The sequence below is a fragment of the Coregonus clupeaformis genome, unplaced genomic scaffold (assembly GCF_020615455.1).
Source record: "Coregonus clupeaformis isolate EN_2021a unplaced genomic scaffold, ASM2061545v1 scaf0430, whole genome shotgun sequence".
Classification (NCBI taxonomy): domain Eukaryota; kingdom Metazoa; phylum Chordata; class Actinopteri; order Salmoniformes; family Salmonidae; genus Coregonus; species Coregonus clupeaformis.
Window position 1 is genome coordinate 247,501 of NW_025533885.1, and position 16,834 is coordinate 264,334.

Consider the following 16,834-nt stretch of genomic DNA (forward strand, 5'->3'; position numbering starts at 1 on the left):
CTACAATACAACACATTATTACACCACTACATATCTACAATACAACACATTATTACACCACTACATATATACAATACAACACATTATTACATCACTACATATCTACAATACAACACATTATTACACCACTACATATCTACAATACAATACATTATTACACCACTACATATCTACAATACAACACATTATTACACCACTACATATCTACAATACAATACATTATTACACCACTACATATCTACAATACAACACATTATTACACCACTACATATATACAATACAACACATTATTACACCACTACATATCTACAATACAACACATTATTACACCACTACATATCTACAATACAATACATTATTACACCACTACTCCACCACTACATATCTACAATACAACACATTATTACACCACTACATATCTACAATACAACACATTATTACACCACTACATATCTACAATACAACACATTATTACACCACTACATATCTACAATACAACACATTATTACACCACTACATATCTACAATACAACACATTATTACACCACTACATATCTACAATACAATACATTATTACACCACTACTCCACCACTACATATCTACAATACAACACATTATTACACCACTACATATCTACAATACAACACATTATTACACCACTACATATATACAATACAACACATTATTACATCACTACATATCTACAATACAACACATTATTACACCACTACATATCTACAATACAATACATTATTACACCACTACATATCTACAATACAACACATTATTACACCACTACATATCTACAATACAATACATTATTACACCACTACATATCTACAATACAACACATTATTACACCACTACATATATACAATACAACACATTATTAAACCACTACATATATACAATACAACACATTATTACACCACTACATATCTACAATACAACACATTATTACACCACTACATATCTACAATGCAACACATTATTACACCACTACATATCTACAATACAACACATTATTACACCACTACATATCTACAATACAACACATTTTTACACCACTACATATCTACAATACAACACATTATTACACCACTACTCTACCACTACATATCTACAATACAACACATTATTACACCACTACATATCTACAATACAACACATTATTACACCACTACATATCTACAATACAACACATTATTACACCACTACATATCTACAATACAACACATTATTACACCACTACATATCTACAATACAACACATTATTACACCACTACATATCTACAATACAACACATTATTACACCACTACATATCTACAATACAACACATTATTACACCACTACATATCTACAATACAACACATTATTACAACACATTATTACCCCACTACATATATACAATACAACACATTATTACACAATCAATTATACAGCAAAATAACAATATTAAAGTGTATGTGTGTGTTAGCATGTGTGTTTGTGTCTCTTCACAGTCCGTGCTGTTCCATAAGGTGTAGTTTTATGATTTTTAAATCTGATTTTACTGCTTGACTGAGTTCCATGATGTTGAATAGAGTTCCATGTAGTCATGGCTCTATGTAGTACTGTGCGCCTCCCATAGTCTGTTCAGGACTTGGGGGACTGTGAAGAGACCTCTGGTGGCATGTCTTGTGGGGTATGCATGGGTGTCCGAGCTGTGTGCTAGTAGTTCAAACAGACAGCTCAGTGCATTCAGCTTGTCAACACCTCTTACAAACACAAGTAGTGATGAAGTCAATCCCTCTTCCACTCTAAGCCAGGAGAGATTGACATGCATATTATTAATGTTTGCTCTCCGTGTACATTTAAGGGCCGGCCGTGCTGCCCTGTTCTGGGCCAACTGTAATGCCTACTTCCCTCTTTGTGGCACCTGACCACACGACTGAACAGTAGTCCAGGTGTGACAAAACTAGGGCCTGTAGGACCTGCCTTGTTGATAGTGCTGTTAAGAAGGTAGAGCAGCGCTTTATTATGGACAGACTTCTCCCCATCTTAGCTACTGTTGTATCAATATGTTTTGACCATGACAGTTTACAATCCAGGGTTACTCCAAGCAGTTTAGTCTCCTCAACTTGTTCAATTTCCACATTATTCATTAAAATATTTAGTTGAGGTTTAGGGTTTAGTGAATGATTAGTCCCAAATACAATGCTTTTAGTTTTTGAAATATTTAGGACTAACTTATTCCTTGCCACCCATTCTGAAACTAACTGCAGCTCTTTGTTAAGTGTTGCAGTCATTTCAGTCGCTGTAGTAGCTGACGTGTATAGTGTTGAGTCATCCGCATACAAAGACACACTGGCTTTACTCAGAGCCAGTGGCATGTCGTTAGTAAAGATTGAAAAACAGCTGCCCTGGGGAATTCCTGATTCTACCTGGATTATGTTGGAGAGGCTTCCATTAAAGAACACCCTCTGTGTTCTGTTAGACAGGTAACTCTTTATCCACAATATAGCAGGGGGAGTAAAGCCATAACACATACGTTTTTCCAGCAGCAGTTTATGATCAATAATGTCAAAAGCCGCACTGAAGTCTATCAAAACAGCTCCCACAATCTTCTTATTATCAATTTCTTTCAGCCAATCATCAGTCATTTGTGTAAGTGGCGTACATGTTGAATGTCAATGGTTTTAAGTCAACTTTAACTGTCAGTCCTGCCTTAGTAAAAGACAGACCTGCCTTTAAATTCTATAGTATTCAATCAATCAATCAAATTGATTTATAAAGCCCTTTTTACATCAGCAGATGTCACAAAGTGCTATACAGAAACCCAGCCTAAAACCCCAAACAGCAAGCAATGCAGATGTAGAAGCACGATGGCTAGGAAAAACTCCCTAGAAAGGCAGGAACCTAGGAAGAAACCTAGAGAGGAACCAGGCTCTGAGGGGTGACCAGTCCTCTACTGGCTGTACTGGGTAGAGAGGAACCAGGCTCTGAGGGGTGGCCAGTCCTCTTCTGGCTGTGCCGGGTGCAGATTGGCCGTACGTGGCCATTAAGGCCAGATTTTTCTCCAAGATGTTCAAACGTTCATAGATGACCAGCAGGGTCAAATAATAATCACAGTGGTTGTAGAGGTTGCAACAGGTCAGTACATCAGGAGTAAATGTCACTTGGCTTTTCATAGCCGGGCATTTAGAGGTTGAAATTGCAGGTGCGGTAGAGAGAGAGAGTTGAAAACAGCAGGTCCGGGACAAGGTAGCACGTCCGGTGAACAGGTCAGGGTTCCATAGCCGCAGGCAGAAGAGTTGAAACTGGAGCAGCAGCACGACCAGGTGGACTGGGGACAGCCAGGAGTCATCAGACCAGGTAGTCCTGAGGCATGGTCCTAGGGCTCAGGTCCTCCGGGAGGGGAGGGAGAGAGGACCAGGTGGACTGGCGACAGCCAGGAGTCATCAGGCCAGGTAGTCCTGAGGCATGGTCCTAGAGCTCAGGTCCTCCGGGAGGGGAGGGAGAGAGGGAGAATTAGAGGGAGCATACTTAAATTCACACAGGACACCAGATAAGACAGGAGAATAACACCAGATATAACAGACTGACCCTAGCCCCCCCGGCACATAGACTATTGCAGCATAGATACTGGAGACTGAGATTCTGCGTCACAGACAGACCTGCCTTTAGAGTCTATAGTATTCTGATTCAGGGTCTCAGGCAGTAACCTAGCTAGTACATTTACATTTACGTCATTTAGCAGACTCTCTTATCCAGAGCGACTTACAAATTGGTGCATTCACCTTATAGCCAGTGGGATAACCACTTTACAATGTTGTTGTTGTTTTGTTTGTTTTTTTGGGGGGGGCAGGGAGCTCCCCGCTGTTGGCAGGGAGCCCAGACAACAGCGAGTTGCAGTAATCCAGACGGGAGATGACAAGTGCCTGGATTAGGACCTGTGCCGCTTCCTGTGTAAGGCAGGGTCGTACTCTCCGAATGTTGTAGAGCATGAACCTGCAGGATCGGGTCACCGCCTTGATGTTAGCGGAGAACGACAGGGTGTTGTCCAGGGTCACGCCAAGGCTCTTCGCACTCTGGGAGGAGGACACAACGGAGTTGTCAACCGTGATGGCGAGATCATGGAACGGGCAGTCCCTTCCCCGGGAGGAAGAGCAGCTCCGTCTTGCCGAGGTTCAGCTTGAGGTGGTGATCCGTCATCCATACTGATATGTCTGCCAGACATGCAGAGATGCGATTCGCCACCTGGTTATCAGAAGGGGGAAAGGAGAAGATTAGTTGTGTGTCGTCAGCGTAGCAATGATAGGAGAGGCCATGTGAGGATATGACAGAGCCAAGTGACATGGTGTATACGCGAGAATAGGAGAGGGCCTAGAACTGAGCCCTGGGGACACCAGTGGTGAGAGCACGTGGTGCGGAGACAGCTTCTCGCCACGCCACTTGGTAGGAGCGACCGGTCAGGTAGGACGCAATCCAAGAGTGAGCCGTGCCGGAGATGCCCAGCTCGGAGAGGGTGGAGAGGAGGATCTGATGGTTCACAGTATCAAAGGCAGCAGACAGGTCTAGAAGGACAAGAGCAGAGGAGAGAGAGTTAGCTTTAGCAGTGCGGAGAGCCTCTGTGACACAGAGAAGAGCAGTCTCAGTTGAATGACCAGTCTTGAAACCTGACTGGTTTGGATCAAGAAGGTCATTCTGAGAGAGATAGCAAGAGAGTTGGCTAAAGACGGCACGCTCAATAGTTTTGGAGAGAAAAGAAAGAAGGGATACTGGTCTGTAGTTGTTGACATCGGAGGGATCGAGTGTTGGTTTTTTTGAGAACGGGTGCAACTCTCGCTCTCTTGAAGACGGAAGGGACATAGCCAGCGGTCAAGGATGAGTTGATCAGCGAGGTGAGGTAAGGGAGAAGGTCACCGGAGATGGTCTGGAGAAGAGAGGAGGGGATAGGGTCAAGCGGGCAGGTTGTTGGGCGGCCTGCCGTCACAAGTCGCAAGATTTTATCTGGAGAGAGAGGGGAGAAAGAAGTCAAAGCATAGGGTAGGGCAGTGTGAGCAGGACCAGCAGTGTCATTTGACTTAACAAACGAGGATCGGATGTCGTCAACCTTCTTTTCAAAATGGTTGACGAAGTCATCCACAGAGAGGGAGGAGGGGGGGGATTCAGCAGGGAGGAGAATGTGGCAAAGAGCTTCCTAGGGTTAGAGGCGGATGCTTGGAATTTAGAGTGGTTGAAAGTGGCCTTAGCAGCAGAAACAGATGAAGAAAATGTAGAGAGGAGGGAGTGAAAAGATGCCAGGTCTGCAGGGAGTCTAGTTTTCTTCCATTTCCGCTCAGCTGCCCGGAGCTCTGTTCTGTGAGCTCGCAATGAGTCATCAAGCCACGGAGCTGGAGGGGAGGACCGAGCCGGCCGGGAGGATAGGGGATATAGAGAGTCAAAGGATGCAGAAAGGGAGGAGAGGAGGGTTGAGGAGGCAGAATCAGGAGATTGGAGGGAGAAGGATTGAGCAGAGGGAAGAGATGATAGGATGGAAGAGGAGAGAGTAGCGGGAGAGAGAGACCGAAGGTTGCGACGGCGCATTACCATCTGTGTAGGGGCAGAGTGAGTAGTGTTGTCACCAGCTATCCATCACCAGTGGTCTGTGACCTGTTACACCATCTCTGAGGTCATGACCCCTAGACCACCAGCCCTGTAGCTCAGAACGGAACATTCCTAGTATGGTTCAGTGTCTGGAGGGACCGTGCAGAACACACACAGCCACTGATTACATCAAATTAAGGATTTGAAACTTGATTTTTGGAATCATCTCATAGTTTCCAAATGGAAAGTCGTTAAGTTGTTGTAAATAGGTACCAGTCTCTGGTGACAGACTACGGTATTATACCAGTCTCTGGTGACAGACTACAGTATTATACCAGTCTCTGGTGACAGACTACAGTATTATACCAGTCTCTGGACAGACTACAGTATTATACCAGTCTCTGGTGACAGACTACAGTATTATACCAGTCTCTGGTGACAGACTACAGTATTATACCAGTCTCTGGTGACAGACTACAGTATTATACCAGTCTCTGGTGACAGACTACAGTATTATACCAGTCTCTGGTGACAGACTACGGTATTATACCAGTCTCTGGTGACAGACTACAGTATTATACCAGTCTCTGGTGACAGACTACAGTATTATACCAGTCTCTGGACAGACTACAGTATTATACCAGTCTCTGGTGACAGACTACAGTATTATACCAGTCTCTGGTGACAGACTACAGTATTATACCAGTCTCTGGTGACAGACTACAGTATTATACCAGTCTCTGGTGACAGACTACGGTATTATACCAGTCTCTGGTGACAGACTACAGTATTATACCAGTCTCTGGTGACAGACTACAGTATTATACCAGTCTCTGGTGACAGACTACAGTATTATACCAGTCTCTGGTGACAGACTACGGTATTATACCAGTCTCTGGTGACAGACTACAGTATTATACCAGTCTCTGGTGACAGACTACAGTATTATACCAGTCTCTGGTGACAGACGACAGTATTATACCAGTCTCTGGTGACAGACTACAGTATTATACCAGTCTCTGGTGACAGACTACAGTATTATACCAGTCTCTGGTGACAGACGACAGTATTATACCAGTCTCTGGTGACAGACTACAGTATTATACCAGTCTCTGGTGACAGACTACAGTATTATACCAGTCTCTGGTGACAGACTACAGTATTATACCAGTCTCTGGTGACAGACTACAGTATTATACCAGTCTCTGGTGACAGACTACAGTATTATACCAGTCTCTGGTGACAGACTACGGTATTATACCAGTCTCTGGTGACAGACTACGGTATTATACCAGTCTCTGGTGACAGACTACAGTATTATACCAGTCTCTGGTGACAGACTACAGTATTATACCAGTCTCTGGACAGACTACAGTATTATACCAGTCTCTGGTGACAGACTACAGTATTATACCAGTCTCTGGTGACAGACTGCAGTATTATACCAGTCTCTGGTGACAGACTACGGTATTATACCAGTCTCTGGTGACAGACTACAGTATTATACCAGTCTCTGGTGACAGACTACAGTATTATACCAGTCTCTGGTGACAGACTACGGTATTATACCAGTCTCTGGTGACAGACTACAGTATTATACCAGTCTCTGGTGACAGACTACAGTATTATACCAGTCTCTGGTGACAGACTACAGTATTATACCAGTCTCTGGTGACAGACTACAGTATTATACCAGTCTCTGGACAGACTACAGTATTATACCAGTCTCTGGTGACAGACTACAGTATTATACCAGTCTCTGGTGACAGACTACAGTATTATACCAGTCTCTGGTGACAGACTACAGTATTATACCAGTCTCTGGTGACAGACTACGGTATTATACCAGTCTCTGGTGACAGACTACAGTATTATACCAGTCTCTGGTGACAGACTACAGTATTATACCAGTCTCTGGTGACAGACTACAGTATTATACCAGTCTCTGGTGACAGACTACGGTATTATACCAGTCTCTGGTGACAGACTACAGTATTATACCAGTCTCTGGTGACAGACTACAGTATTATACCAGTCTCTGGTGACAGACTACAGTATTATACCAGTCTCTGGTGACAGACTACAGTATTATACCAGTCTCTGGTGACAGACTACAGTATTATACCAGTCTCTGGTGACAGACTACGGTATTATACCAGTCTCTGGACAGACTACAGTATTATACCAGTCTCTGGTGACAGACTACAGTATTATACCAGTCTCTGGTGACAGACTACGGTATTATACCAGTCTCTGGTGACAGACTACAGTATTATACCAGTCTCTGGTGACAGACTACGGTATTATACCAGTCTCTGGTGACAGACTACGGTATTATACCAGTCTCTGGTGACAGACTACAGTATTATACCAGTCTCTGGTGACAGACTACAGTATTATACCAGTCTCTGGTGACAGACTACAGTATTATACCAGTCTCTGGTGACAGACTACAGTATTATACCAGTCTCTGGTGACAGACTACAGTATTATACCAGTCTCTGGTGACAGACTACGGTATTATACCAGTCTCTGGTGACAGACTACGGTATTATACCAGTCTCTGGTGACAGACTACAGTATTATACCAGTCTCTGGTGACAGACTACAGTATTATACCAGTCTCTGGACAGACTACAGTATTATACCAGTCTCTGGTGACAGACTACAGTATTATACCAGTCTCTGGTGACAGACTACAGTATTATACCAGTCTCTGGTGACAGACTACAGTATTATACCAGTCTCTGGTGACAGACTACGGTATTATACCAGTCTCTGGTGACAGACTACAGTATTATACCAGTCTCTGGTGACAGACTACGGTATTATACCAGTCTCTGGTGACAGACTACGGTATTATACCAGTCTCTGGTGACAGACTACAGTATTATACCAGTCTCTGGTGACAGACTACAGTATTATACCAGTCTCTGGTGACAGACTACAGTATTATACAGGCTGTTGACGTTGATGAGCTAACGATGCTACTGTTCGTAGCTTGACATGGTCATTAAGGAGCTGCCTCGTCTTCATGAGTTTATGTTAGAGAAATACATGTTTACTGAAAAACAACTTAGGATGTTGTCACGGTTTACTAAGCCAGAACCCAGAAGCAGACCAGGACAAGGTGAGTTGAAACGAAGGTGAGTATTTATTTAACAGATTCAAAAAACGATGTAGAATAATCCAGGGGACAGAGCGGACGGCGGAGATGAGTTGGTGGAGGTGCAGTGGTAGATCCAAGAATGGCTCGGCAGCCGCCGACAACCAGGCAGGGGTTAGGTGAAGGTTCCGGGAGATTGACTGCAGATAGAAACAAAACGGAGGTAAGTACACGGCAAGCCAACAAGGTGCAAAACAACAAAACTAACGCTAGAAACTCCAAGGCTGATACACTGACAAACATACTGTTCATGGCTAACGATCCGGCAGGGAATGGATGTCAGGTCAGGGCTTAAGGGTGATGATCAGGACCAGGTGTGCAGACCGCTGATGAGATGCAGGTGCGGTTAATCAGGAGATCTCCCGCCTAGCAACGTCGCCCGGCAACCAGGCCGGGAGCGTTCACGAACCCTCAGGAAACTGGAGATTCCGAGCAGAAAAATGGCAACACAGGCAGGAACCGACTCAGGATGCAGGGTTCATGACAGTACCCCCCCTCCGACGAACGCCACCGGGCGGACTACCCGGAGCGCCAGGATGGAGGCGGTAGAAGTCACGAAGGAGGTCAGCATCCAGGATCCGGCGCCGAGGAATCCAACTCCTCTCTTCAGGACCATACCCCTCCCAGTCCACGAGATACTGGAAACCCCGGCCCCGCCATCTGGAATCCATAATGCGGCGCACCGTGTAGGCAGGACCACCTCCGATCATCCGAGGGGGAGGAGGAGGAGGCGGAGGGGGTAACAGAGGACTGAGGAGAACAGGCTTGAGGCAGGAGACATGAAAGATGGGATGGACTCTGAGCGTTCTAGGTAACTTGAGTCGAACCGCCACAGGATTGATCACCTTCTCCACCACAAACGGACCAATGAACTTCGGTGACAGTTTCTTAGACTCAGTCCGCAGAGGAAGATCCCGTGTGGCCAACCAGACCCTATCTCCGATGGTATAGGTGGGGGTGGGAATCCGGCGACGATTCGCCTGGAGCTGATACCGGTCAGAAACTCTAAGGAGGGCCTTTCTGGCCCGATGCCAGGTCCGGTGGCAACGACGAATGTGGACCTGAACAGAGGGCACTGAGAGATCCTTCTCCTGAGAAGGAAACAAGGGAGGTTGGTAGCCATACAGGCACTGGAAGGGAGACATCCCAGTGGCAGATGTAGGGAGAGTATTGTGGGCATACTCAACCCAAGGCAACTGAGAGACCCAGGAGGTGGGGTTGGAGGAGACAAGGCAGCGTAGCGTGGATTCCATCTTCTGGTTGGCTCTCTCCGCCTGACCATTAGATTGGGGGTGAAAACCAGATGTGAGACTGACTGTAGCTCCAATGGCCAAACAGAAAGACTCCCAGACAGCCGAGGTAAACTGAGGACCACGGTCGGAAACTATGTCACTGGGCAACCCGTGGACCCTGAAAACCTCCCTAACCAGGATCTCGGACGTCTCAGAGGCCGAGGGAAGCTTGGAAATGGGCACAAAGTGGGCGAACTTGCTGAATCTGTCCACGATAGTCAGAATGACCGTGTTCCCCTCAGAAGAGGGCAACCCAGTGACAAAGTCCAGGGCCAGATGCGTCCATGGTCGCCGGGGAATAGGGAGGGGGTGAAGTAGTCCAGAGCTGGGCCGGTTGGCACTCTTATTCTGCGCACACACTGGACAGGCAGCAACAAACCTCCGAGTATTTTCTCCCATGGCCGGCCACCAAAATCGTCTGCGAAGTAACGCCATCGTCCAGGCCACGCCAGGGTGACAAGCCATCTTGCTGGCGTGGGACCATTGGAGGACAGCAGAACGAACCGACTCAGGCACAAACAAACGACCGGGTGGACCGTTACCGGGACCGGGCTGCGTCCGAAGGGCCGCCATAACCTCCTCCTCATCCTCCACATAACTGCTCCCACGACACAGTTCCGGGGAAGAATCGTCTCGGTCTTGGCCCCACTCTCCTCCGTCTTGGAGAACATCCGGGACAAGGCGTCCGCCTTGCCGTTCTTAGACCCAGGTCGGAACGTCAGGGAAAAATTAAAGCGTCCGAAAAACAAAGCCCACCTGGCCTGACGGGAGTTGAGACGTCTAGCCGATTGCACGTAAGCAAGATTCTTGTGGTCGGTCCAGACAATAAACAGTTGCTCCGCCCCCTCCAACCAGTGGCGCCACTCCTCCAAGGCAAGCTTCACCGCGAGGAGCTCCCGGTTACCCACATCGTAGTTCCTCTCCGCAGACGACGAGAGTAGTAGGCGCAGGGATGGAGTTTCCCGTCAGTGGAGCATCGCTGGGACAGGATGGCGCCAACCCCCACATCAGACGCATCCACTTCCACGACGAACTGACGGGCCGTGTCAGGTTGAGAGAGAATCGGTGCGTTGGTGAATCGCCTCTTCAAATCCAGAAACGCTCGGTCCGCCTCAGGGTTCCAACTGAAGGTCCTGGTACTGGAAGTCAGGGCAGTTAAAGGAGCGGCCACACGGCTGTAATCCCGGATGAATCTGCGATAGAAATTCGCAAACCCCAGAAACCTCTGGAGCTGCAATCTCGCACCGGGCTGGGCCCATTCCAGAACCGCCCTAACCTTCTCCTGGTCCATCCTGATCTCTCCCCTGGAGATGATGTACCCGAGGAAGGATGTAGTGTGGGCGTGAAATTCGCACTTCTCGACCTTCACGAACAGGCGATTCTCCAACAATCGCTGCAGAACCTGCCTGACATGCTGGACGTGGCTGGAAGGTTCCTTCGAGAAGATAAGAATGTCATCCAGGTAAACAAACACAAAGAGACCGATCATATCTCTCAGGACGTTATTCACCATACTCTGGAACACTGCTGGAGCATTGGTCAGTCCAAACGGCATCACCTGATACTCGAAGTGACCCATCGGTGTATTGAAACCCGTCAACCACTCGTCCCCCTCTCTGATCCGGACCAGGTGATACGCATTGCGTAGGTCTAGCTTGGTGAACACAGTAGCACCCTGTAAGGAATCGAAGGCAGAGCTCATCAAGGGCAGGGGATACTTGTTCTTGACCGTGATATCATTCAACCCCCGATAATCAATACACGGTCGAAGAGAGCCATCCTTCTTACCCACAAAGAAGAATCCTGCCCCCAGGGGTGATGATGAGGGACGAATGAGACCAGCCGCTAGGGACTCCTTGATGTAGGTCTCCAAAGCCTCACGTTCAGGTCGGGAGATGCTGTATAACCGTCCCTTGGGATAGACAGCTCCAGGGAACAGGTTTATGGCACAGTCATATGGTCGGTGGGGAGGGAGTGACAGAACCCTCTGCTTACTGAACACTTCCCCCAAATCGTGATATGTCTCGGGAACCAGGGACAAATCTGGGGGTCTAGCCTCAATCACCTGACTTGGAACAGAATGGGAACAGGCAGTCTTGAGGCAGTTAGCATGACACTCAAGGCTCCAACTAGTTACCTTGCCAGTCACCCAATCGAACGTGGGATTGTGTTCCTTCAGCCAGGGGTATCCAAGGACCAGAGGAACATGGGAAGAAGGCAGAATGAAGAATGAGATCACCTCAGAATGATTCCCTGACAACAGCATCTTAACCGGTTCAGTCCTCATCGTGATACGTGCCAGACTACTGCCGTTCAGAGTGGTAGCTTCAATGGCTTCCGGTAATCGCTCCTTGGAAAGCCCCAGCTGTTCCACCACTTCGGCATCAATAAAGCTTCCATCGGCACCTGAATAGACGAAAGCGTTAATCGCTAGACTCTGATTCCTGTTCATGAGGGTAGCCGGGAAACGGGGTCTGACAGAGGTATTGAGAGGTTGAAACTGGCTCGCTAAAAGTCCTCCCAACTTTAGCGAGCCGAGCAGTTTGACGACCGCCGGGAACAAGTGGACGGGCCCCATTGCTGCTCCCTCCTTCTCTCTCGAACTCGGTTATCCACCCGAATTGACAAGGCTACCAAGCTGTCCAGGTCACTAGGCTCCGGATAGGAGATCAACTCATCCTTGAGCTGCTCCGACAGCCCCTGGTAAAAGGCCACTTGCAGAGACTCCTCATTCCACCCACTCTCCACAGCCAAAGTCCTGAACTCGATCACGAAGTCGGCAACGCTGCGAGTTCCTTGGCGAAGCGAAAACAGGCGCCTAGCTGCGTCCATACCTCGGACGGAATGGTCAAATAGCTTCCTCATCTCGGCCGTGAACTCCTGGTATGAGGCCATGCAGGTGTCCTGTTGTTCCCAAACGGCTGAAGCCCACTCCAGAGCTCGACCACGCAGCAACTCAATGACAAAGGCTAGCCTTGTCTGTGGCATAAGAGTGGGGCTGTAGATCGAACACTAATCCACACTGCATAAGGAAAGAACGGCATCTTCCCAACTCCCCCTCATATTTATCAGGCGTCGGAACCTTGGGCTCACGGAAGGGCACAGCTCCAGAAGCGGCAGGCGAGATGGGTGAAACCGGTCGTGGATTCTCCACCGGCAAACTGAACTGACCCTGGATCTTCGTCAGACTGGTAGAAAAGTTCCGAACGGACAAAGCTATCTCCTGTAGCGCCGTGCTATGTTGTCCCAACATCTTCTCCTGATGGGTAATGGCATGGCGAACAGAGTCCAGGTCCGCTGGGTTCATTTCTGGCCGGATCGTTCTGTCACGGTTTACTAAGCCAGAACCCAGAAGCAGACCAGGACAAGGTGAGTTGAAACGAAGGTGAGTATTTATTTAACAGATTCAAAACACGATGCAGAATCATCCAGGGGACAGAGCGGACGGCGGAGATGAGTTGGTGGAGGTGCAGTGGTTGATCCAAGAATGGCTCGGCAGCCGCCGACAACCAGGCAGGGGTTGGGTGAAGGTTCCGGGAGATTGACTGCAGATAGAAACAAAACGGAGGTAAGTACACGGCAAGCCAACAAGGTGCAAAACAACAAAACTAACGCTAGAAACTCCAAGGCTGATACACTGACAAACATACTGTTCATGGCTAACGATCCGGCAGAGAATGGATGTCAGGTCAGGGCTTAAGAAGGGTGATGATCAGGACCAGGTGTGCAGACCGCTGATGAGATGCAGGTGCGGTTAATCAGGAGATCTCCCGCCTAGCAACGTCGCCCGGCAACCAGGCCGGGAGCGTTCACGAACCCTCAGGAAACTGGAGATTCCGAGCAGAAAAATGGCAACACAGGCAGGAACCGACTCAGGATGCAGGGTTCATGACAGATGTGGCTCCAAAACCAAACTCATTGACAATGTAGTGAACAGAGTCAAGTGAATAAGGCAGTGTGTGCTGTGGGCTTCTCATTAGGGATTCATGTATGTTAAATACTGATTGTGGAAGTGTGTGTGTGTGTCAGTGTGTGTCAGTGGAGGCTCCTCAGAGGAGGAAGGGGAGGACCATCCTCAGTGAATTTCATAAAAATAAAAATAGTGAACATTAAAAAAGTTATCATTTTTAGATAAAACTATACTAAATATATTCACATGTCACCAAATAATTGATTAAAACACACTGTTTTGCAGTGAAGGTCTACAGTAGCCTCAACAGCACTCTGCAGGTTAGCACCATGGTGTACCCGGAGGACAGCTAGCTTCCGTCCTCCTCTGGGTACATTGACTTCAATACAAAACCTAGGAGGCTCGTGGTTCTCACCCGCTTCCATACACTTACACAGTAGTTATCACAACTTCCAGAGGACGTCCTCCAACCTATCAGAGCTCTTGCAGCATGAACTGACATGTTGTCCACCCAATCAAAGGATCAGAAATTGATTCTAGTACTGAAAGCATAAGCTACAGCTAGCTGGCACTGCAGTGCATAAAATGTGGTGAGTAGTTGACTCAAAGAGAGAGAAAGACAAGAATTGAACAGTTTAACAAATTAATTTATTACAAAATTAAGGAGGGAGAGAGAGCTCTATATTTTGTAGTACATATTCTTTTCACTTTCACTAACTTAGTTAGTGTCAAATGCAACTAGCTAGTTTAGCTTACTCAAATACCCGGCTCAAACAGAGAGGGATGCTATGTTAGCTAGCTGGCTATGGCTATCCAAGACTGGAAGGTCAAGGTCAGCTTTTGGCCTTATTAGTTACCACCGGGGCCGGCTGGTGTAACCGCTAAACTGCTTGCTGCTGACTACACTGTTCTGCTGACTGTAGCAGGTTTACTAACGCTATGTTGACGTGACAATGATGTAGGCTGTGTGTAGCAGTTAGCAGTCATTACATTTACGTTTACATTTACGTCATTTAGCAGACGCTCTTATCCAGAGCGACTTACAAATTGGTGCATTCACCCTATAGCCAGTGGGATAACCACTTTACAATTTTTTTTTTTTTTTTTTTTTTGGGGGTAGAAGGATTACTTTATCCTATCCCAGGTATTCCTTAAAGAGGTGGGGTTTCAAATGTCTCCGGAAGGTGGTGAGTGACTCCGCTGTCCTGGCGTCGTGAGGGAGCTTGTTCCACCAGTCATGATATGAAGGTTTGGCTTGGAACTTTTTTTTTTGCCTGGTCACAGACAGCTGATGTGTTGTGCACTGAAGTCCACCAGCGAAGGGAAAAGGTGAGAGGAGGAGAGCGCATAGATTGATGCGAGAAGGAATTATATATACAACGAGCTGTTTGTATGTGTCTGGTATGAAAGTGAACTGTGTTTGCGAGTGATCAGGGGTGTATTCATTCCGCCGATTCTGTTGAAAAACATTTCTTAAATAGATGCAAACGGAACGAAACAGGGATAAACATACCTGAATCTGTCCAATAGAAACTCTTGTTTGCAACTGTTGGACTAATGATTACAACCCTAGATCCGCTAGATGCAGGCCAGAGTGTGAAAGGCAGTATTGAATGTGTCACCTGTCTGTCACCTTGATTACTCAAAATTATCTCGACCTGTGTGCACCTACGTTGTACACTTTCATTCATAGGCTAGGTTGTAGCAACCTCATGATGGGTATAGGGAAAATTTGAGTATCATGTAGTAGCCTAAACCTATCGATGTTACATTGAACTGGGTGAATGGAATATGAATGACAGTCATCCAATATGCTTTAATAGAAATAAGGCCATGTTCATTTAAAAAGAATATCATCCTCCCTCATCTTAAACGGCACCGACCACCACTGGGGTGTGTCTGTGTGTGTGTCTGTGTGTGTGTGTCTTTAGGGATGGGTCCTATCCACATGAATGAGGTCCAGTGTCTGGGGACGGAGAAGTCGATGTGGAACTGTGTCTTTAAGAACATAACCTCAGAGGACTGCCAGCATGTAGAAGACGCCTCTGTGAGGTGCAACACGCCCTACATGGACCTGGAGAACTCGGTCAGAAACTAACTACTCATCTCTGTTCTGTTCTGTTCTATTCTATTCTATTCTATTCTATTCTATTCTATTCTATTCTGTTCTGTTGTATTCTATTCTATTCTGTTGTATTCTATTCTGTTCTGTTGTATTCTGTTATATTCTATTCTGTTGTATTCTATTCTATTCTATTCTGTTCTGTTGTATTCTGTTATATTCTATTCTGTTGTATTCTATTCTATTCTATTCTATTCTGTTCTGTTGTATTCTATTCTATTCTATTCTGTTCTGTTGTATTCTATTCTGTTCTATTCTGTTCTATTGTATTCTATTCTGTTCTGTTTTATTCTATTCTATTCTATTCTATTCTGTTCTGTTCTATTCTATTCTATTCTGTTCTGTTGTATTCTATTCTATTCTGTTCTGTTGTATTTTATTATGTTCTATTCTGTTATGTTGTATTCTATTCAATTCTGTTCTGTTGTATTCTATTCTATTCTATTCTATTCTGTTCTGTTGTATTCTATTCTATTCTATTCTGTTCTGTTGTATTCTATTCTGTTCTATTCTGTTCTATTGTATTCTATTCTGTTCTGTTTTATTCTATTCTGTTCTGTTGTATTCTATTCTATTCTATTCTGTTCTATTCTATTCTATTCTGTTCTATTGTATTGTATTCTGTTCTATTCTATTCTCTTCATTGCAATTTATGCCAGAGGGGCGGTTATTGTCATGTCCTGTTTTACTGATAAAAATATGTTAATATGATCATAGAGAACAAACTAAGTAAAAGTTTACTTAAGTAAAGTAATTTAGTTTAGCAAAGACGGG

The 16,834-nt window shown here is 46.0% G+C and overlaps 1 protein-coding gene across 4 annotated transcripts in view; it reads left to right on the forward strand.

Moving 5' to 3' along the window:
* The window catches only part of LOC121539130 (lysyl oxidase homolog 3B-like), a 117,194-nt gene that overhangs the window by 63,481 nt on the left and 36,879 nt on the right, over nt 1-16,834 (forward strand). For all 4 annotated transcript variants that reach the window (XR_005995318.2, XM_041847402.2, XM_041847404.2 and 1 more), the window contains one exon: nt 15,870-16,024. Coding sequence is in view for 3 of the 4 variants with exons in the window: in XM_041847402.2 (XP_041703336.1) it covers nt 15,870-16,024 (155 nt within the window). In the remaining variant the exon portion in view is untranslated. The remainder of the gene's footprint in view (nt 1-15,869; nt 16,025-16,834) is intronic.